The 23912-nt window shown below is 34.9% G+C and overlaps 1 protein-coding gene across 2 annotated transcripts in view; it reads right to left on the reverse strand.

Annotated features, from left to right (window-relative positions):
- Window positions 1-23912, reverse strand: part of LOC115210876 (ran-binding protein 9) — a 184866-nt gene that overhangs the window by 60253 nt on the left and 100701 nt on the right. For both annotated transcript variants that reach the window (XM_029779643.2, XM_029779645.2), the window contains exon 3: window positions 10540-10592. In XM_029779643.2, the coding sequence (XP_029635503.1) occupies window positions 10540-10592 (53 nt within the window). The remainder of the gene's footprint in view (window positions 1-10539; window positions 10593-23912) is intronic.

Raw genomic sequence — 23912 nt, forward strand, 5'->3', positions numbered from 1 at the left:
AACAAGAAGCCTGTATTATAAGACCAAGAGTAGTAGTCTTGAGCACATTGGTAATGAAAGGGTTAAAAATAACATCTGTCAAATGTAGGAAAGAAAGGCTTCCACCAGATAATCCAACATCTAAAACACACATTGTTGTGCACCGACAACCTCTTTGAACTGCAGGTTTTGGATGAATGAAGTATTATTATAGAATTACAGATTTTCATTTATGCCTGTTAACCATTTTAGTATCAACTTGTTTCCATTGACTTGAATTTCAAATTAATTTGATCGTGCTCTTTGAAGAAAGGCAATTAAAAAGGGGAAAAAAACTGCCTTTCATATTTAAACAGTAATAATCATCACATATCATTGCTGTGTAGTTGAGCAGCTTGCTTGCTTCCTAACCGTGTGTGTGTGTGTGTGGTCCCCCTCTCCTCCCACCACTTGACAACCAGTGTTGTAGTATTTACATCCCTGCAACTTAGTGATTTGGCAAGAGAAATAAATAGAATAAGTACCAAACTTTAAAAAGAAAAAGTACTAGGGTTGATTTATTTCACTAAGAATCTTCAAGGCAGTGCCCCAGCATGGCAGATAGAAGATAATTATTTTTTATTGTTTACCTTTCACTTGTTTCTGTCTGGTATTTCTTCTATCAAACCCTTTTGCTGAACTGCAGAGTTAAAGGGGGTGTAAAGAAATCAACACTAGTTGTTAAGTGGTGGTGGACACGGACACACACACACACTTCCACATAGTTTCTGTCTGTCAAATTCATTCACAAAGCATTGATTAGCATAGGGTTATAGTAGAAAACACTTGGCCATGGTACCATGCAGTGGAACTGAACCTGAAGTCACATGATTGCAAAGCAAGTTTCTTAACCACAAAGCCATGCCTTGGAAACAAACATCAAAAAAAAGAAAATGAAGGAAAATAAATAATTCAGTATTGATTACTTTTATAGGTGGATGATTATTCCAGCTGTTGTTTATATGTACTTATGATTCAGTGCTAAGGCCTATGAGTTTCTTTTGCTGTCCAGAAAGGCTTAATAGATGCTATTTTTAGACTGTATGTATCTACTCAAAAATAGGGATACTTGTTGATCCTTTGGATACCAACCAGCCCGAGAATTGCTCTTGGTTCTAGGATACAAATTCCCTGTTTTAAAAGTAGATTTAAATTTCTCACACCAGTTAAACCCTTTGCATGTGAAAAGTGGATATATCTGCTCAAAATTTTACTACTGTTAGCTGTGGAAAGTGGTTTTACCCTCATGGTTTTGAAAAAAAAACTTTTCTTATGCTGCAAGAAGTGATGACACCCCCAATGAGAGTTTATACAAAAGACTATTTTACAGATTTTCTTACATTTTTTATGTGACCAACCAGGAGATAAAATGCTGTTATGCATCACTGGTCACAATACGTTTTGCATTGTTTTAGCTTTGAAATGACATCACCCTGCTGGCTAGATGAGCAAGCCAACATTTCCCACTGATCAAAAGGGGAGGGGGGTCTGGAGCAATGTGAAATGAGTTTTGCTCAAGACCACAACACGCCGCCCAATCAGGGAATCGAACCCATGATCCAGCAATCATGAGTGCAACAGCCTAACCACTAGGCCACATGCCTTAATACCTCTTTACAGAGAAAGAGTCAAGCACTATTAATGGTGGATACCTATAAGACATATTGAAAAAGTACTGCAGAAGCAGAAAATGAGAATTCTCTCTCTCTTTTTTTTTTTTTTGTGGATAATTAACATTATTACAGGAATGACCCTGAAATTTAATTATACAGTGAACTTGTTAATAATAACTAAGTTATTTTCCTAAATTCTTCATTATATTCAAAATTAATTTAAACAAAAGCAGTGTGTTTCAACAGAAACATGTTTTAAAAAATGGTTAAAATAATCTTGCTTTTCTTGAAGTTTATGAAAATATTAATTTCAATCATAGAAAATTATTAGACCCCAGTGTATAAAAATACATAAAATGAAAAGATTGATGCTATCTGCTTCCAAGGGTCTTAATGGAATTGTCGGTACAATTAGATTAAAACTTTTTACAATGCAAACAATACGAAAAAATATATCTAATTCAGAATCATCATCATAACCATTATCAACACTACGATTATGAAATATTCTTTTGCCGGTTCTAGTCATTGAGCTCTAGCCGTTTTCTATATTGATTTATAAAGCTTTTCTTCACTTGCATTTACTCTTTATTGATACTTCAGTCTAAATATGTTCGGTCAAAAGATCTAGATCACACGATGACGTAGATTCCTTCTTAATATGTTCTGGCAAATTTTAACATGGATATGTTAATTGCTGTTTTTTGTATTTTGCCTTCAGCGAACACCTTTCAGGTAGTGTATGTTGACAACACTCTATTTTCTGATGTAAGGGGACTTTGAGATACCAGTGTTTCAAACTGGCTGTGTGTCTTCAGTTAAAGCTCACCCTAAATCAAAATATCTAAACAAGATTAATATATTCACATTCAAATCTGCCAGAATGCATTAAGAATGAATATGTACATCATCGTTTTGATTCCTGCTGTTTTGTACACACATGATCTAAATAATAGTTTTGGGACTGTATAATACCTCGAACTAGGAAGAATATAATTAATTATTCTTGCTAGTATCTTTTTTCATGTTTTTCTTTTTTCAAAGGGTAACCATTGTGATAAATTGTACTTATTCAGTTAACCCATCAAGATTTTTTTAAAAAATAACATCAATATTATAAAAGGTTAATGAGATAATAAGGATCACTGACATGAACGAATAAATTATAAACATAGCATAAATTGTAAACCTATTGATTTGAACTCAGAACCTTAATAAGGAAACTAAGTACTTCACTACATTTAGCTTAGTTTATTGTTTCAGACAACTATCTCATTCCTTCTCTCCCCATTCTTGCTCAATAGATTAGGAGGGAGGAAGAGGCTGTGCTCATAGCTGTTGAGATCAATATAAATAATATTCTTGAATAATTACAAGTTGACAGTGTCAGGGAAAATATATTTAAGGAGAGAATCCTACAGGGAGAGCATTCTGGAGAGGAAAAACTGGATAGTTAATGGTTAATGTGGTGGTGGTGGTGGTCATGGTCATCATCATAGTGGTAGAGGGTCATATATCACTAATGAGACTGGGAAGTGACAAGGCACAAAAGTAGACAACTGCAAGGAACAAAGGCCAGTGTAGTAGTAGCAGAAAAGGTAGAGAAAGGAGAGATCACATCTGTGGTCCACAGATTAGACTGTGTTACAGAGCAACTTCATACTAAGTAGTGGTAAATGGGGGTCTTTTTTTGGATGTAGTCAGGGATTTCTATTTGTATAGAAGCTGGCAAACATGTTAGCGAGCCGGGCGAAAAGCTTAGCGGTATTTCGTCTGTCGTTACGTTCTGAGTTCAAATTCCGCCGAGGTCAACTTTGCCTTTTATCTTTTCGGGGTCGATAAATAAAGTACCAGTTTCGCACTGGGGGTGATATAACCGACTCAATCCCTTCGTCTGTCCTTGTTTGTCCCCTCTATGTTTAGCCCCTTCTGGGCAGTAAAGAAATATATTTGTATAGAAGAGGCAACATCCCATATGTGGGGGAAAAGTATAGTGTGTGTGTAACTTTGCCTAGATGTTACATGATGGTTGTAAATGAGTAACCCTGTTATACAAGCAAGGTCTGTTCGTTTCCAGTTTTCTATGAAAAACATATCCCAACTATGGGAAAATATTAGAGTTTAGGAGTTTTGGTTGAAATATTATCTGGATTGAAGATGAGGCCCAGTCTTTATAATAGCTTCTTTTATTTTTGTTATGTTCAGGGTGTGGAATCTCCAGAAGAGAAGCTTGGTGATGGTGAGACCTAGCATTTAGAGCTCTGGTAATATATTAGAGCCTAGTTTTCAGAAATTCCTCTGTAAAAAATTCAGTAGATATACCCCAAATTTTAGTTTCATAATTGACAATCTTGATAGTTATTCGTACTGTAGAAGAAAAAAAGTAAGAGCTTACTCATAGGAAGTTGCAGCAAATTGTAATTCATTAGCAACAATTTCATTGAATTTAGAGAAGAGACAGTGGATTGAAATTTCCAAATATTTCAAAAATAGGGAATAGATTTTTAATAATGATTACATGAAACACAATAGCCATCTAACATAAATACACCATTGACAGGCAAGGTGCTATGAATTTTGTCTGAGAGAAAATCTATTTACAGACATGCTCTGTTGAAAATATTATATTAGAGCAAGGTGAACATCACCTAAACAGTGACCTACAAGAATGCCAGGCATGTTTACTTGAGCCTTGTCAATAATGTGTCCTCACTAGTCACATGTCTAGGCACAATCTGTCCTCTCTGATATATAGGGAACAGTGAATAACACACTGATATTGCAGAAAGCTGCTGAGCTGAATAAAAAAAACTCAGTGTGTACAATATTTATATGTTTAAAACACATTTTTTTTTTACATAATAATTATTTAATTATAATTATTAAATTCATGTCTCTAGGTTAACTGCTTACAGTGTAACAAAAATTATAGAATCATTATGTTAATGAGGCGGCACATCACATTTTGTTGCAAAACTTTTCTAAGAAAACTTTTGGTTAATTGCTTAACCAAATGAACATAATTAAATTTTCATCATAATCACAAAGCGTTTCTTTTTCAAATCAATCAACTAAATTTGCACAATAATCACCACTAACCATGCATTAGTAATAAAAATCAAAATAAAACATTATGGCTTTGTGCATCTTCCTCGTTCCAAGACTGTTGCCAAATTGTTTAGTTAGACATTAGAAAATAAATATAATTTTCAGGTTTCCTTTTAAATCAATGAGATGATGATGATGATAATAATAATATTCATTTAAACCGTGAAAGAAAGAGGAAGTTGACATAGAAAAAAAAAAAAAGCAAATACAATTAATTAAAAGCCAAACTAAGAAATATGTAAAGGTTCAAGGTTGAGGATTACAAACAGGTTCCTGAACACTTGAACACTCATGAAGATTCTCAAGAGAGTATACAAGTTTGTCAAGACAGTTGACATGACAAATTAACAATGAAGTTTTTTATATGTTGGTGTACCCAGCAGTTATAAAAACAGTTGAAAGTTTTGAACAAATTATATTTTATGTTAACATATTGTACATTTTGATATAAACCCTTTTGATACCAACCCACCTACGACTGCCGTGGTTCTATGATATAAACATCATGTTTAACCTTTTGCCTGTCCAAAGCATTTTCATAAGTTTACTGTAAATGTCTATCCCTGTTTGAAAACTTTTAGTTAGCCCTTGTTTCACACGTTCTGTGTAATAGAAAGCTTTCTTCTCATAAGTCCCAATTTACTCTGGTGGTTGAAAAAAGATTGGGAATGTATAACACATGATGCAAGGACACCAAGGAAATACGTCCTGTATATCACATGTACTATACAGGACAGGAAATGGGTTAAAACAATCTAAATTAAAACCTTTCCTCAAAATTTCATGTTAATTCATGTTCTAGACATCAGCTTAACAATGACAAAATTCTTTATTATCTTAAAAATTAATTGAAAAAGAACCCAGTGTACACTGAACTGCAAAAGAAACGTGAGGCATGTGTGACTGTGAAATATGTTTTAATTTCATTAAGTCAGAAATAAATTTTGATAGATCTGATAAAGTCAATTGGATGTACTTTGACCACAGTCTATAAGTCATTCCCATGTTTTCTGGTAGTGGGCAGATCCAGCACATTGAGATTGTAGGGTGTGACATGTTCAATACTGTGTATGCCTTCCTTGAGTGTTCAAAACGGCCATACACCATTGGTATATGAAGTGCATGAGGCAGTTCACAAAAGCCATAGGCACCTGTGCCCACACCCTGAGGAATGCTGCCTCCAGTTTCATACAAGTTGTCAGCCTTGGGACCACCTGGTTCAGCCATCTCTGGATTTCATCCCACAGGTGTTCAATTGGGTTCAAATCTGGGTTGAGAGCCAGCCAAAGCATGGTTTTATGTTGTGCTGATTCAGGAAGTCCATGGTGACCCTGGCCATGTGGGAGGGAACATTGTCCTACTGGAACATGTGGGTACATTAACATGTGAAGAAGAGCACAATGTGAAGTCTTAGGATCTGGTCAAAGTAGCACTGCACTGTGATGCCATTCCCTCTGCCTGCACCAACATTTTGGAACACATGGGGCCCAGTTCTCTGATTCAGGCCTATAGCACTCCAAACCATGATGTTTTGGCCACCCCACATATCTCTCTCTATGACACATGCGACTCTGTAGCGTTTACTCTTCCTACACCACACTCTTATCTGAGGTGGAAACACAGTACCGGCTGTCGTCAGAGAAGACTGTCAACCTCCATTGTTGATGCTGTATAGCCCATTGTAGCCCATGCCTGACAGTGGCGGGTGGTGAGGACAGGCCTTCAAGCAGGACAATGGCAACACAGGTTGTTGGCAGCCAGATGACATCGTACCATATGGTCACTGTTCAGTGCCAATGGTCTTGCAAGCTGTTATGCTTGCTGGTCTGAAGCGATTGTTGAGATGTTGCAGGTGGATGAAGCGGTCCTACCTGGGTGCGGTCATCCGGAGGTGCCCTCTGTAGGCACAGTCTGCAGTGCTGCTGTTGGTGTTGTTTTATAACTGTTGCAGGTGATAGATGGTGCTGACATGGATATTGTAAGATTTCACAACAACCAGGGCATGCTGCCCTGCTTGCAATCAGCTGATAGCTTGTTTTCTTTGCAGTGTCGACAGTCAGGTCATACCTGATGCGTCCAACTTACGAATGCCAGGAATGCAGTTCAAGTTGATTTTTATACCCATATCGTCCACGAGATGTACATGCATTTTGGCTTTCGTAACTGTTTGCGACTGCCAACAAGGTTACCTGCAATTTAGGTCTCAACCATAAACCAGAATGTCTTGGAATATTTCCACTTACATCCCCAAAACAAATTTTCAGAATTTACCATACAAAAATGACATTTGAAAAAATCGCATTTCTTTCACGGTTCAGCGTATTTCAATGGAAATAGGGTAACAAAATGCATAAAATGCCACTCCATCAAATTTGACTGGTAACACACAGACTCAGCTTACACACACACACAAATGACAAGCATATTTTGGCTCACAAGGTCATTGGGGTAAAATTATGACATTCCTGTCAACTAAAATCTATATAATTTGGTTAAATTTTTTTCCTTAAAAAAATAATGTTCATTCATTTGAATGTTTTATTTTCCACTCCCCTTCCATTGTGTTTACCAGCTCCAATTAAAAAAAAAGATATAGCCTTACTGTCATATTCGTTTTCAACTCACAAAATATTTACTTCTATAATCTGCTTGGGTTAATTTTGCTATTCACTCTCTTCATCGGTCAACATACCTAGCATTAGGATTATACAATTAAACCAGGCCTGAAAGATTCAATAAATATTGTGTACATGATAGTAAATCTCCCAGAAGCCTGGATAAGTGTGTGTGTGTGTGTGTGTGTGTGTGTGTGTACATATTATCATCATCATTTAACATCTGCTCTCATGTTGGCATGGGTCGAAAAGTTTGACAAATGCTGGTGAGCCAGAGGTGCACAAAGCTCTACTGTCTGCTTCGGCAAGGTTTTTATAGCTGGATAGTCTTCCTATTGCCAACCACTTTACAGAGTGTAATGAGGTTACCAAGTAACTTGCAAAACAAAGAATCCCCTCAACTCTCAATACTACCTGGTGGGGTAGTATTGAGAGAGGTAACTTTGTGCCAGATGATGAGAGGTTAAACTAAGACAGAGAGACAGAAACGCATGCCTTACTGGGTAGGGAGAGCGCAAAAAGAAAATGGAGATATGGGGAAGGGAAGAAGAATGCATTGAATGGTGAACACACGTGTGTGTGTGTGTGTGTATATAAAATAATGGTTAGTTTGTAAAATGTCAAGAAACCTTGTTCTACACATGTCCATGTGTGGGTAAAATATGCTACAGTAGTCTATGTGTTTGAGAGGGAGAGAGAGTTTGTGTGTGAGTGTATCACTTATCATGCAATGTGTGAATGTTGTAAAGATAGCAGAGAGAAAGTAATTTTTAGTGTAAGTGATGCTATGCATATGGTGGTGCTTTGTAGAGGAGGCAAGTTCATAAATATGTACACAATGGAAGATGTGTGTGTGTGTCGTTGTTGTTATTGTAGTCTATAATTTCAAGGAGTTAATATCTGACCATATCCTTATTTCATACCTTTTATTTTTTAAAGATGGTAAGCTTGTGGCTGGCTGTATGGTAAAAAACTTGCTTTTCAATCACATGGTTCAGGGTTCAGTCCCACTGCATTGCAGCTTGGGAAAATGTCTTTTACTAAAGCCTAGGGTCAACAAAAGCCTTGCAAGTGGATTTGGTAGATGAAATGAAAAGAATCTCATCAAATGTGTGTGTGTGATTACCCACACACACACCACCACCACCACTTGATAACTGGTACTGGTCTGTTTACATACCCCATAACCTAGCAGTTCAGCAAAATTGACTGATAAAATAAGTACAAGCCTTTAAAAAAAAAAAAGTACTGCAGTCAATACAGTCAACTAAAAATTCAAGGTGGTGCCCTAGCATGGCCACAGTCTAATGAGTGAAATAAGTAATAAGATAAAAGATAAAAGCTATTAAACTATCTAGTAGTATACATAAGCATGAGATTCCATGAGATCATGCAATTCTGCTGTTAGTAATTAATCACCATAATTTTAACGTCTACTTTTCCATGCTTAGATGGGTTGAATGGTATTTAGTAAGATTTTTTTTATGGCCAGATGCTCTTCCTGACTTCAACCCTCACTTCTTTCCAAGCAAGGTAATATTTCCGCATAACCAGACATGTTTCACAGAACATTGGAAGTGAATGGCATCATCAGTATGACAGTGAGACTCACATGATGCAAAGAGACATAAACATGATGGGGGCTTCTTTCAGTTTCTTATTTCTTTATTACCCACAAGGGGCTAAACATAGATGGGACAAACACAGACAGACAAAGGAATTAGGTCGATTTCATCGACCCCAGCACGTAACTGGTACTTAATTTATCGACCCCGAAAGGATGAAAGGCAAAGTCAACCTCGGCGGAATTTGAACTCAGAACGTAATGGCAGACGAAATACCGCTAAGCATTTTGCCCGGCATGCTAACGTTTCTGCCAGCTCACCGCCTTAACGGCTTCTTTCAGTTTCTGCCAACCAAATCCATTCACAAGGCTTTGGTTGGCCTGGGGCTATTGTACAAGATACCAGGCCAAGGGGCCATGCAGTGGGACTGAACCCAAAACCATGTGGTTGGAAAGCAAACTTGTTAACTACACAGTCACACCTATTTAATACAAGACAATTAAAAGAATAAATAATATTGTAGTGTGAGATAGAAAGAATATATATTGTGCGTGCGAGTATGTTTTAGATAGAGAGGAAACAGGAATATGAGAAATAGAGGGAGGGAGAGAGAAGAGGAGAGAGAAAGGTGCAGTAGAAGCAATAGGATCTCTGTAAGACTAATGAGGAACCATAACTTTAGGTGCACCAAATCTACTGGAATTGTTCACAGCACAAATATGGACTGCATCAATAATTGGTTGAAAGTAGTAAATGTTGAGTTAATATAATTGACATACTAATGAGTAAATGCTTGTGATAGCATAGCAGCTAAGATTTGAAAGGATGGGAGAAGTTTGGTAAAATGTTATTCTGTTCGCAACAAAGAGTTCCTCTTTCATTATGAAAGGCAGGCAATATATGAGTCATATGTAGGATGTATGATATGGCACAGTTGTGAAACAGCAGCAGCAGTAGCAAATGTTGAGGGTCTGCAGTAATTGGAGAAGAACAAATTGAATATACTCCATTAGATGAGCAATGCTAACCAACATATAACAAAGCGTAAGCACAAGGGAATTGCTAAAATGAGAGTATAACAAAGCCTTGAATGAAGCAACTGTGTCAGTATGGACATGGGATGCAAGTGGATAATGTATGTTGAGAATTAGTGGTGGGAGGTACTCATGAAACAGGCAAACCATAAAAAGATCCAAAATGAAATGGAATCATCTCATCATTCAAATCAACCTGAGAATGGTAGGTTTCACCCCCCCCCCCAACCCCCCCCCCCAAAAAAAAAAACAACAGAAAAGAAAAGAAAAAAGGATAGTGCATGATCAAGACACATTGAAAGATGCTCTATAGTAGAGCTATAAGATCTAAACCAGCTTGGAATAGCTGGTAATGTAACAATTTTGATGATGATGAAAGAGAATGTGTGTGAGTGAGAAAAGGAAGGAATAAAAAAATTTTTGAAGGACAAAGAGTTAATACATCTGAGTACACATGCAAGTAAGTGTGTATGTGTAGAGGGGGTGAGAGAAAGAGAGAAACTAGGGGAAGAAACAAAGAAAGTTTGTGTAAGTTTAAATAAATACCACAACCTTAATGATAAACAAATTAGTAAAAGCTTCTTACCTGGTAGTCTATTCATGTTTACCCCCTGTGTTGATAGTCCAATACCCATGTAACTGAAAGAACAAAAAATAACAATAAAAGTAACAACAACAATAATAATCATTTCAAATTTTGGCACACAGCCAGCAATTTTATGGGGAGGGAATTAGACATTTACATTGTCCTCAGTACTGGTACTTTATTTTTATGGACTCTGAAAGGATTAAAGGCAAAGCAAACCATTGCAGAATTTGAACTCAGAATGCAAACACCCACTGTCTGATTCTGCTAGTTCATTGCAACAAGAATGATGATGATGATTTAACAGGATATAAGAAACAGGAAGTTTGGCTATTTCATACTTTTTTTGAGAGAACAAAGAAAAAGATTTAAAACTAAAATTAGAGAGGAATTAAATATATTCATGATTTTCTTAAAGACATCAAAAGTGGAACCACTTCAAATAGAAACTGAGACCAGATTGTGAAGTTTTGTTTACTAAGAACTTACTGCTGTGTCATGGCATCAATCACAATAACAATAGGAAAAACAACAACAACAATAAAAAAAGAGGATTTTTAAATATGAGATCATTTTCATATGTTACAAAGACCAAATTATTATTGTTTTGTAATTCACCTTCAGAAGTGAAACATTTGCAAAAATTCTGAAGCTTGCCAAAAATATTTGCAAAGTTGGAATATTTTTAAGTTAACCTTTTGATAAATAATTTTACAGCAAGTTTGTTTTTCTTTCACTTCATTTTGCTTCATATTTTCTTTCTCCTCCTCACCTATTTATAACTTTCACTTGCTTATCTTAACAGCACACATATTCATACTGACAAATTGTGTCTAAAGTATCAGTGAAATAAAAATGGAAATTTGTTTACATGAAGATTATATTTTGAATCAGAAAGAGAAGGTATTTACAATACACTAGTTCATGGTTATTGTAATAAGAAAAACATTGTACAATATAACAAGCATGTTAGTGAAAAATTGAAGCTTGAGTATAGACCATTAAATCATATAATCTGCACAGCTTATTCTCCTTCAAATTTATTTCATGTTTTTAATGGCTATATACAGTCATTACAACAAATTTATTTTGAATTCTAGAATTCACATTACAAACAAGGAAGCCTCTACAAAAAACAGAGAAATATCCCACAAGTCACACCTAACTTCTTGTTTTTAACCCTTTAGCATTCAGATTACTTTGTCAAATGTAATGTTTGCTTATTCACATTGTCTAGAATAAATTATGCATTATCTTGTATTCACATTGTTTTGGATTTATCATGCATCATCTTGTAGCTTCAAGATTTCGATAATGTGATCATTTATATTTAAAATGATAATGTAGCATAGGTGTAAGAGACCATATCTAGCCAGTTTGAATGAAAAGTAGGTAAAATATTTGGGATGGGTAGGGCCAATTTAAATGCTGAAGGGTTAAAAAGAAAAAAGGAATGATACTGGATAATATGGTCTAAGACACATTATACTGAGAAAAGGTGAATAAATGGAATGGTTATGGTTGACGTCTTCAATCATAAAGTCAGTTTGATCAGAGATGACTTTAGGTACACCATTACCACTGCTGCCACCACAAGTATCACATTTCTTTCTGGATAAAAATTTTAAATCCTAATCATATTTAATTAATTTCTTATCAATGTTTCAAATCATTACATTGTGAGAGCCAAACTAACTTTTGCATTCACCAAAATTCCAGGATAAACTTACTTGACTAATATATCTGATAATCTGCCACAGCTTTTTATTTTTTATTTTTACCAATGAACTAATTTCTTCCAAATTAAATACAGAAAAAAAAAATCAAATGAGAACTGTTGTTCTAAATTTTACTTTTCATAAAGAAATCTTCCTACTCGCAATTCATCTGCCAAGATGGCTCTGTAAATAGCACTGCTGCAGACAAAGATACTAATTTTGCTGCCGTTTTTGTTTACAACAGACACATAAAATTCTTCCCAAACTATCCTTCCTTGTTCAGCCTGTTTCACAACTGTGTACACAGTTGCTATAGGCAATAATCTTCAGAATTTCCAATCTGAAAAGAAAGCATTCAGTGCTATGGTGTTCATCCAGTACCCAAAAATTGTGTATTCCAAAGCCAGCTTCTGTATTCCACTAACTCTTCAATCCTTCTTTGACTATGGAGACCTATTCTAATCTACGGAAATACATGTCACACATAATATATTCTATTCTAAAGATCAACTTCTCTAACCCAGCCAACTACTGACCTCTTGTCATCTCTTTTAATATCTTGAAACTGATAAAAACAACAAATCATTGAATATTTCTGTCCAAGTGATCACCAATACAGTTTCATAGAGCAAGGTCTAATAAAAATGATCTTTCCTAACATCACACATCTGTGCAAGCAATGCTGTTGCTCTTGTCCATCTTGCAGCAGAATATTCATGTTAAGTCACTCACCAGTGAACTCCACTCAACTTTCAGATTGTCAACATGCACTGATAGAGCTTTCTATTTGGGATTTGCTTATGTCTCCTATACTATTCACTGTTACTTCCAACTGTACACCCTCCTAAACAGAAAATGCCTTGCTTCACTTTTCCTTAATCTTCCCTGTACAGCTATCATCTCCATACAACCTAAATAAGTGACACCAGGTTTGCACCGGTTTCATGAACAAAGATCTTGAAAAATATTTTTCAATTGGAATATGACACAATCTCTTTCAACAGCAGCAGGTTACAAAGCTCAGACATGTTACACATGTGAAGTAAATAAATGGTTGTGTACGACAGTCTCTACACAAGCTGCCAAAAATACCAGACCTCATGATCTATCCACATGTCTTCACATATAACTTTGCCAAAGGCACATGCCAAACATTTGGCTTATTCTTCCATGACAGAAAAAAAAATTAGTTCTGATCAGTTGTCAACCTTGTCTGTGGCCAACATGTTCTTTACATATTTAGGATAGTGCTGCAGTTATAAGCATCAAACATCCTGGATCATATCCAAAAATAGATATCTGATTGTAATTTTTTGGGTGTGGAAGGTTCATTAGCTTAGATACGTGGTGCTTCTTTGATCTCTGTCTACAACAATGGCTTATGGATCCTCTAAATAAGCATGATGCACACCACTTTTACCAAAGCTTAATGCATCCTCACTCGCCTCATCATCTTTACTATGTCTTAATTCTCAAACTCTACACTAAAGTCTTCTTCAAACCATCCTCCTCAAAATTGCATTCTACTACAACCTCAGTGTACCTATGTTTCCCTTTACAAACATCCACCTACAGAAGTTCAAACTGAACAATAGCCATATAATTTCCATGAGTCTGGAAGACTCCTGCAAAGATCAAGGGTATTGTTCCTCCAACTCCAAATAAACTATTTAGAAATTTCTCTTTTCTTGGAGAGGAAACATTGACTACAGTTTGTGTACAGCAACAATTTAGAGATAAACACAATGACTTGTATAGATGCTCCTACAGTCTCTAAGTTCTATTTAACACAGACATAGATGGTGCACAATTGATTAACACACATATTCTTGATTAAGGAATAACTTTGTTCAGTCCAACATAATAGTTTCTGTGATTATTGGAAACTTTCTACTTCAACCCTATAATCCAGGATCCTTTAGATTTTATTTAATTATAGTAAAATTATCATAAATATGCTAGCGGGCTGATCATTAATTAAACAATATTAAATATATTGACCTTTCCTTCCATCTAGAATGGATAGATGTTCAGGCAAAATTCTATTATATTATTCCAACTTCAGTTAAACTAACAGTTGTCTCACTTTTATTTGTTCACTCTCATTTCATTACCACTTTTTCTATACTTTTTTTTAATACATATATTAAGAGGATCAGAGCTACTAAACAAGCTGTGTCAAAAGAGTGTCATCTAGCAACTGAAAAGTCAGCAGTTCACATCCTGACATTAATCACTGCACTGTGTTGTTGGCAATAGTTCAACTGTAACATTGTAAGCAATGGACACCATTGTATAAATTTAAGAGCATTTCACTAAAAATCTACTTATGAGCAAAAACTGTGATAGACAGGCAATCCTACATACACAAAATTGTCTCGGCTCTCTAGACTTTAACCCTGTTCATATCAACCTGCTCAAAACCACCCCTGAATAAACTTCCTGTTTTAAAGTGATCTAAATCAAAAGCTTCCATCAAACTTTCATGTTAATTTATGTTCCAAACACCAGTTTGATAATGACAAAATTACATTATTAAATTCATTATCTTTATCAAATTAATTGAATCAAAGGCAGTGTATTTCAACAAAAATATCATAACAAAAGAGTTAAACTACATACATTGCATAATTAAAAATAAATTTCTAGATCTTAAATGTCTGATGTTCAAAATAAATCCAATCAATCTTTCTTAAAAACAAAAGCAAAGAGTAAAAGAGAGTTTTTTAAAAATCCTTACTTATAACATTTCTGTAGGAAAACTGAATAAATATATATATATTTATCATTATCAAAATCATATTTTCTAGAACCCCAACCCACCTGGGTATTAATGTGTGTTGATTTTTTTCGTGCAAGAGGTGAAGTTTTGCAGACAAGACCAGTAATGGTGATAAATTTACGAAAGGTAAATAACAATACAAATATTTGAAAAGTATTTTTGAAAGGGAAATTTATAAATGGAGGTGTATATCATTCCAAAAGACATGATCAAAACAACCAAATAGATATTACAGGAGGTAATATCTATTAACACAGAATCTCTAAAAAGTTAAAGACCATCTTGGAGAAAAAAAATATATAAAATAAAAGAAAAAATTGGAAGATCTTTATTAAAAAAATCTCACAGAAACATTTATTCTCCTGTGACAAGACATGAATAAATGATTTGAAATAGGTATCATAAAGGTGTGTTCATTTCTGAACACCACATTTACCTTTCACTACATCTGCTCTGGCACACCATCCAATCTTTACAATGGTTGCCTACTTCTCCTCTCCTCACTTATTCCCCATCTCTTCCCTACTGTACCCTGAGTGCCCACCCTCATACATCATCATCACTGTTTTTATTTCTTTCCAGCTCCATCCAATCTCTCTCACACTCTCTTCTAAAATGTGAGTAGTCATGTAGCTCCTCTACTGCAAGAAACTTGTTCTATTCTGGTCCTTTCTTTCACACTTTTACCCCTCATCTACTAATATAAAGTTTCTCCTTTGGGCTTTGTAGCTGCATGGTGACCTCGCTACTGCTGGAGGCACGTAAAAAAGCACACAGTACATGCAGTAAAGTGGTTGATGTGAGGAAAACATCCAATTGTAGAAACCATGCCAAATCAGACATTGGAGCATAGTGCAGTCTTTGGTTGGATATATTGGACATTATCAAACTGTCCAACCCCTGCCAACATGGAACACAGACATTAAATGACGGTGATGATGAATGTTAAATTATCAAGCTAGCATTGTTGAAAGTAAGACGTTTCTTAACTCAAAAAGTTGAAATATAATTATTTATTTGTAAGTTTTTCCCGAAAAGAAATTTATGAATGGTGTTGTGTGGCTGTTGAACTGACACGAGTTAAAACAAGATCAAAACAGCTATACACACACACATATATCTACATATACATATGACATAATAAAATGATGTTTAACATAGAAATTCAGACGTTCAAAACTTAATGCAAAGACTTGTTTTGAAAGCAATAGATAAATAAATAGATTAAAAACAGGAGAGTTAGAGAATGGTATATGATTCACTTATTTTGAAGCATTTATCTATTCCTTTTGGCAATTCAGAGAAGCCAGTTTTTTTTTTTCTCTTTTTAACATTTTCCATTACTATTGATTTCATTTTTAATTACATCATTTTCCTCAAAGATTATAGCCTAAAGAAAACCTAGTGCATATAAAAGGCAAGGTATATTCTTCTGGTATTTCAATACCTAAAAATAGTGGTGCACACTATACACAAGTGCACATTATACTCTAATAAATATGGTATCTAGAAACCATCAATTTGATAACATCCACAGGTTTATGTTAAAATTTGCTCAACTGATAACATTTATATCAGGTCTTAGTGAGATAGTACTAAATAATACTATCATACGATGTACTATTTTCAGAGAATGAAATACCATAAAAAGAGGGCAAACAGTCAAAGTATCAGCAACTCCTGGACAGGCTTGTGGTTGAGCCTTTGACAGTGGACCATTGACATTCAGCACCCCACCCCCCACTCAACTACATCCCTGCTTGCAGCTATCAGAGTGGAGAGGCTATCCACAAGTGCAAGCCCAAATGAGATAGAGTGGCTATTCCAGCACATCTTATCTCCAGGGCAACTCCTTCTTAATTCTGTCCACCTAAATAATACATTTTAATTTAGTAGATCTCTCTCGTTCTTTCTCTCCAAGCGCATGCACACACACAGGGTGCAGTGAATAAATTACGCAAAAATGAAAACAACACAGACATCTCATTTTAACAGATTATCAAAATTACACAAAAATATCTTGAAATACTAAAGAGTAAATCTATTCAATAAAATTGTCATTGTTTTCAACCACAGCCTCCAGACAGTTTGGAATCTCCTGCAGCTCATCTGGATGGTCTCCTTGTTTAAGTTGGTAATTGCTGCTATAATCCTTGCCTTCAGATCATCTTTGGTATTACAAGGAGTTTTGTTGGTCTCTCACCCTACATATAATAATCAAGGGGGTTGCAGTTGGGGGAGTTAGGTGGCCAGATGTTGTCCTTAATGGCTTGAGATAAAAACTGGCCCTTTCTCATCTTGTATGAGGAATATTGAATGTCTTCATGCACTACCTGCCTGATAAGAAACTCAGACACTCTCATGTCCCTGGCAATGGATCTGATTGACTTGGAGGAATCATTGTCAATCATGGCCTGGATCTCACCAACAAATTCAGGACTTCTTTTCTTATCAGAATGATCAGACTGAGTTTTCCGAGCTGCTGTACCTTCGTAATCATCATTAGACTCATCCAACTCTTTCTGAATCCTTTGCACTGTCCTCAGCTAAACACTCTGAAATGTTTGTATTGGAGCTTCCAGCACAAATGCCAAGCAGTACAGCATGTCGCTTTCAAATTTCTGGCAGAGTGAATTGCGTCATGGTACTGCTTTTCTCACAGAAGGTGCCCAACTGACCCGACTATACTGTGTAAAAAACTAACAATGCGCATGCACAAAATACAAAAAATATAAAATGGCGACAATTTTACCCATCACACCATCTATCTAGGTGCAATCCCATGGTCAGTCATGACCGAAGGGGGACTCAGCATATATATATATATATACATATATATACGACACTCTTCTTTCAGTTTCCATCTACCAAATCCACACAGAAGGTTTTGGTTGGCCTGAGGCTATAGTAAAAGACACTAGCCCAAAGTGCCACACAGTGGGACTGAACCTGGAACCATGTAGTTGGGAAGCAAGCTTTTTACCACACAGTCATGTGTGTTTGTATGTGCGTGTGTGTGTATAAACATTGATTATATTTCAATGTTTGCTTTATTTAGTATCTATAATATGCACTGACTTTTTTGGGGGTTCTCTTATACTATTTAGTACTGTGCAATTTTGATGAATCAGTTGTTTAACCAACTTGATAATAATATTTCTTTGAATTTGTGCTAAGTGGGTCAGTATTCCAGTGACACATTCACCTTTGAAGTAATCTTAAGGTAGAATCAGTATGAAAATGTATGTGGCAAAGCTATACCAGTGAATTACAGATACAATCCATCCAATAGTCTTTTGCATAGTTTCCATCTACTCAAGTTCACTCACTTGGATTAACTGAAGCCAAAAATAAGAAAATTTTTCTCTTAATTTTAAAAAACACTTGTCCTAGCTGCCTTGTAATGAAATTGAAATCTGAGATCGCATGATTGCAAAGCGAACTTCTTAACTATTTGGCCATACAAGATAGTAGTAGGAAATGTGATAAGCTAATTACAGATTAAATGGGTACAAAAACTTAAAGCACTGAAAGTTTAATTTAAAACAAAAAAAAAAAAAAAAAAAGAAAAAATCCTCTTGAAACAAAAACTTGTAATCATTTTGAAGATATGTCTATATTTTGATACCTTTTTATCATTTAGTAAAATATCTAAAATCTATAACTACTAAGACTGTTGCAGGAAATTTGATAATTCGATAATAGCCTAATTAGGGATTAAATACTTAAAACATTGAAAATTTAAGAAGAAAAAATTCCCTTGAAACAAAAAAAAAATTTCTTAACATCATTCTTAAGATATATTTCTCTGTTGTGAAACTTCCTTATCAGTTTGTCGAATATCAATATCTAAAACAGCTTAATTTTATTAATGAAAAAACATTGGAAGTAAAACACTGTGACAGATTCTAACTGAACTTCTCTCCAACACATCTACCTTCTCTGAAGTTCAATGTCTTACAATTTTATGCCACGCTCATGTTTTTATCAGTAAAATTTTTTTCACTAGCTGCCAACGCAAAATTGCTTCAGAGAACTAACGATGTTTATTGATTTGTTCAAGCATTCCAAAAAGTAAAAGCAAAGGGTCGAATATTTAGAGAGCCAGAAAGCAGACAAAGGAATGTGTGTGTGTTCAAATGTGTGTAAACATTTTGACAAATAATTTGCATGTTAAAGAAACTGAAAGCGCAGTAATAGTATAGGTCGGTTTCTTTCTTTGTTTCTCTCTCTCTCTCTCTCCCCCTCTCTCTTCCTTATAATCATTACCATCATTGTTTTAATGGCCACCTTTCCATGCCTGCATGGGTCAGATGGAATTTACTGAAGCAGATTTTCTACAGCCCCTTCTACCACTGAGCCTTACTAATTTCCAAGCAAGGTCATATTTCCCATGGTTAGACATGTTTACACAAAATATTGAGAATGAGTGACACTGCTGTTATACCAGTGACACTCATTTGTGTGTGTGTGTGTGTGTGTGTGTGTGTGTGTGTGTGTGTGTGTGTTTGTGTGTGCATATAGATGTATATATGTGTACAGCTATTTATCCTCTCTGTGTGTGTGGTGTTAGGAAGGGCATCCAGTCATAGAAACCAAGTCAAAACAGACTATGGGGCCTGGTGTGGCTCCTGGACTTACCAGTTCACATGATGTCAAGATAAGGAAACACAAACATGCTCACACCCTCATATAAATGCATACACACACACCATCATCATCATTTAACATCTGTTTTCCATGCTAGCATGGGTTGGATGGCTTGACAGGAACTGGTAAGTCCAGGAGCCACACCAGGCCCCATTGTCTGTTTTGACTTGGTTTCTATGGCTGGATGCCCTTCCTAACACCACACACACACAGGATAAATAGCTGTACACATATATACATCTATATGCACACACACACACACACACACACACACACACACACAATGAGCTTCTTTCAGTTTCTGCGTACCAAATCCACTTAAGATTTTAGTTGGCCTTATGTCATCAAGAATATGAAAAAAAAAGTAGAAATATTTCCTTTTCAACATTGTAACAGAAGAAATAAAAGAATTGGGAGCATATGGCAAACATCTGTAACTAATAATACTCAAAGATATTTAGTTTGATACTTCACATTTTTACATTCAATTCTCACCAGGGTTAGGCTTTGCTTTCTTTACTCCCTTCTAAAGTCAATAAGATAACTACTGGTAATATATTGGATAGATCCCTTCCTTCAAAGAATTAGGTTTGCTAAGGAGTGGTATGCAAGAAAACAAAAAGGTATATTTTCTGCATACAAGCAATTCCAAATAAAATTCTAGAGAACAAAACATTTTCTTTTGCTACTTTAAAGGATTTCTATTTATTCTAAACTGACTGACATACATGGAAAATGGAAGGAGCAGAAATAGAACATTTCATTTATTTTACTGTAGTTACTTTGTCATGAACAATATAAACTTGAAAATACATATATGATCATTTATCAATAATAATTAATAGAAAAGAAATTGTTGTTGCTTTTGTTGTTGTTGTCATTTAGCCCTAGTTCAGATCTGCTGAAGCAGACTTTTCATGAATATTTCAGATATGACTGTTTTATCACATTTTTTTTTCCATATCCCATACATAACTAAAATTATGTTAAGTAATGGGCATGCAATTTAATGGAAATCTGGTTGCTACTTCTAGCATGCTGAGAAGGTGCCTAAAGGATTTCTCATTGACTCCATTAAAAAGATTTATCTGTGTAAGTTTAATCCAAGGGAAAAATAAATCACAATGATTACAAAAGTCTCATATGGAGGTGCATGGTCTAGTGGTTAGGGTTTTGGACTCATGGTAAGATTGTTTTTAACTCCTGGACTAGGCAATGTGTTGTGTAAAAATGAGAAATTCTGCAATGAACCAAGCATCCCATCAGGGGAGAAATATATACACCCGAGAAACTGGGAATATGGCCCTATGCTCCTTATGGAGTAATGTTGACTAACTATAACCACCAAAGCATCATATTCTAATAGAGTTAACATCATAGGCTTAGCTTCTTGTAGCAATGCTTCTATGTATATAAATCAAAGCTGTTTATCAAAGTTTTGCGTGTGTGTGTGTGTGCTCGCGTGCGCATAAACACACACAATTTAAGTATCTGTAAACTTCAGTGTACAGACTACCTTAAACATTCTATAATTATAATACATGTGTCTCACACCTGCCAAATTGTTTCAGTACTGGATGATCTCATGCCCCTACTCCACTCTGAATTGTAATCCATTAACATCAACAAAGAAACAAAAGAAAATATAGGAATTAAATCTTGAAATACAACATTGTCCTTGGTGTTTTTTATGATTAACAAATCATTAATTAATAAAACAGTATCGAGAGTTGTAGTTGAAAATATAGGCTTGTTGTTGCTGTTTTTGCTGCTACATTAAGAATTCTGATTACCGAATATTCTGATTCCTGAATCTGCATATAGCATAGTGTAACATGACTGTGCTAACAATTAAATTTGCAAGAGTTGTTGACCTGTTATTTGTATGCAGAGAGCAATTTAATTACAAGTAGGCAAGTATGCATGCAAAGATATTTCAATTAAGAACATTTATAGATGCCATATTACTATTAATTAAAATTAAAAGTTAACTGCCAGTAAACCTGAACAGAAATAAGTTACACAGTAGTCAAAGAATTAGATCTGTTTATTATTTAGAGTAAAAAGTTTTTATAAAGATTTTTCATACAAATCCTATAAATGGAAAATTATTTGAAAGGAATATTGAAATACTAGAATTATACCCATCATATGGTGGGTAACTTTGGAAGTATACTTTTGCCACTGTATGTAATATTAAGAAATATGGCATACAAGCCATAATTATAATAGCAACATATGTACCATACTTAAAGCTTAAATAACTGTTGCATTTGTCTATCCCAAGGTGAACACCACATTTAATTAAGCTTTCAATGATGTATCTGCTTTAAATATGATATACAGATTCTTGCTTTAAACTAATACTACTTCTGCCACATATAATGAATTACCATAATTTATGATTTGGTTTTTATCAAATTTTTTAGTGCTTATAGAAAATAACAAAATACCAATTTTCAAAAGAAAATGTTTATTACTCTAAAATAAAATTAAATAAAACAAATTTCTTATTTATGTAACTTCTCCCATAACAACTCTGTTACTCTTTCTCCTCTTCTTTGTCCCTATGCTTCTTTTTCTGTGTGTGTGTGTGTGTGTGTGTGCATGCATGCATGTGTAGTGTTCCATTATTCATCGCCTGCCATCAAGCCTAGTATAATCATTCAGCCTACACATGTTAACTCCCCCCTCTCTCTATAATAAAGTGTGACAGTAGAACTCAACTAACCAACCAACCAGCATTTATATCGGTTAATATTATATTATATAGAGATATATGAACCACTAGAATTTTAAAGACATTGCAACTGTGTCTTAATGGAGAGATGGGGAGAGAGAAGAAGAAAAAGAGAACAGTGAATGATTTAAGTGAATATTCTTTATTGGTAACCAATGAAGAACAAAATAAAACTCTACCAAGTTGGCAAAATGTCAGATTCCGGAGCAGGGAGGTGAAATTTAATACAATATAGAAGATAAGATTTCACACTTCACTTCATTTTGTTTTACTGTGAAAGCAATCTTTGGTCTCTCTCACCTAAGATTGATACACAAACTGAAACAACTATTCATTATTTGCTATCAGATGGAAATGTATTCTAACTCATCACTGTCACAAAAGCTTGAAGGTGCCTTTATGTGGTTACACAACATGCTAGAAATAGCAGCTAGATTTCCCTCAAATCACACAGGACACAATGGGTGATGGAGTCTAAAGTACATTACAGACCTGACTCAGCCATAAGTCTGTCATGAGTCCAAGGACTCGTAAGACTGGAGTTCAACCTAGTTTTTATACTATATAAATGACTGAGATTTCAACACTGACCCTTCCTGAATGGGACATTGGTCCATAGCAGGATTCACTTTCAGGCTATTGCTGGGACCCATTTTCATAGCTGAGTAGACTGGAGCAACATGAAATGAAGTGTTTTGGTCTAGTTCTCAATGCATCACCTAGTCTGGAAATTGAACCTATAATCTTATGACCATGGATGCAACACCCAAACCACAAAGCCATGCACCATCACATGGTACACTATACCAGAAAAAAAGTTTTAATTACAGGTCAGCTCAGTTAAGGCTAACCTAGTTAGTGTTAAACACAAACACAGTAACAATAAAAAAAACCAAATTCTAAAATAAATAAATGAATGAATGAATGAATGAATGAATAAATAACCTATAACATGCTATCAATGGCACAGCCCCCATTCTCTGCTGATCAACAAATAAATGAAAGCACATAAAATTAATCAGCTTTTCAGATTATTCTCTTTACAGCTGGTCTATGAAGCATAATAAAAACAAAAAATGAAATACTGACTAAATTTAACAATGGCATAATATGCTTCTTCCTTAGTTTTAATTGGTAAGTCTTGGTTTTATTAATTATGTTCACAGAAATACACACACACACACTAGCTGTAATGAAGTAAGGAATCAGAGTGCTGAATTTCATGACTTAAATAGCTTATATTCCACTACAGTTGCTATGTCCTGGACAACATCTTGCTTGATACTTTGTGGCTAATGAACCAATCAATGTACATTCCTTGCAAATAAATGAGATAATATATATATATATATATATATATATATATATATATATATACATACATATAAATATACATATATATAGAACCAACCAAATTTGTGATCTGAATGTCTTTACATCTCCAGATGTATCAAATTAAATGCACTAATATTTCCCATTATAA

The sequence above is a fragment of the Octopus sinensis genome, linkage group LG4 (assembly GCF_006345805.1).
Source record: "Octopus sinensis linkage group LG4, ASM634580v1, whole genome shotgun sequence".
Classification (NCBI taxonomy): domain Eukaryota; kingdom Metazoa; phylum Mollusca; class Cephalopoda; order Octopoda; family Octopodidae; genus Octopus; species Octopus sinensis.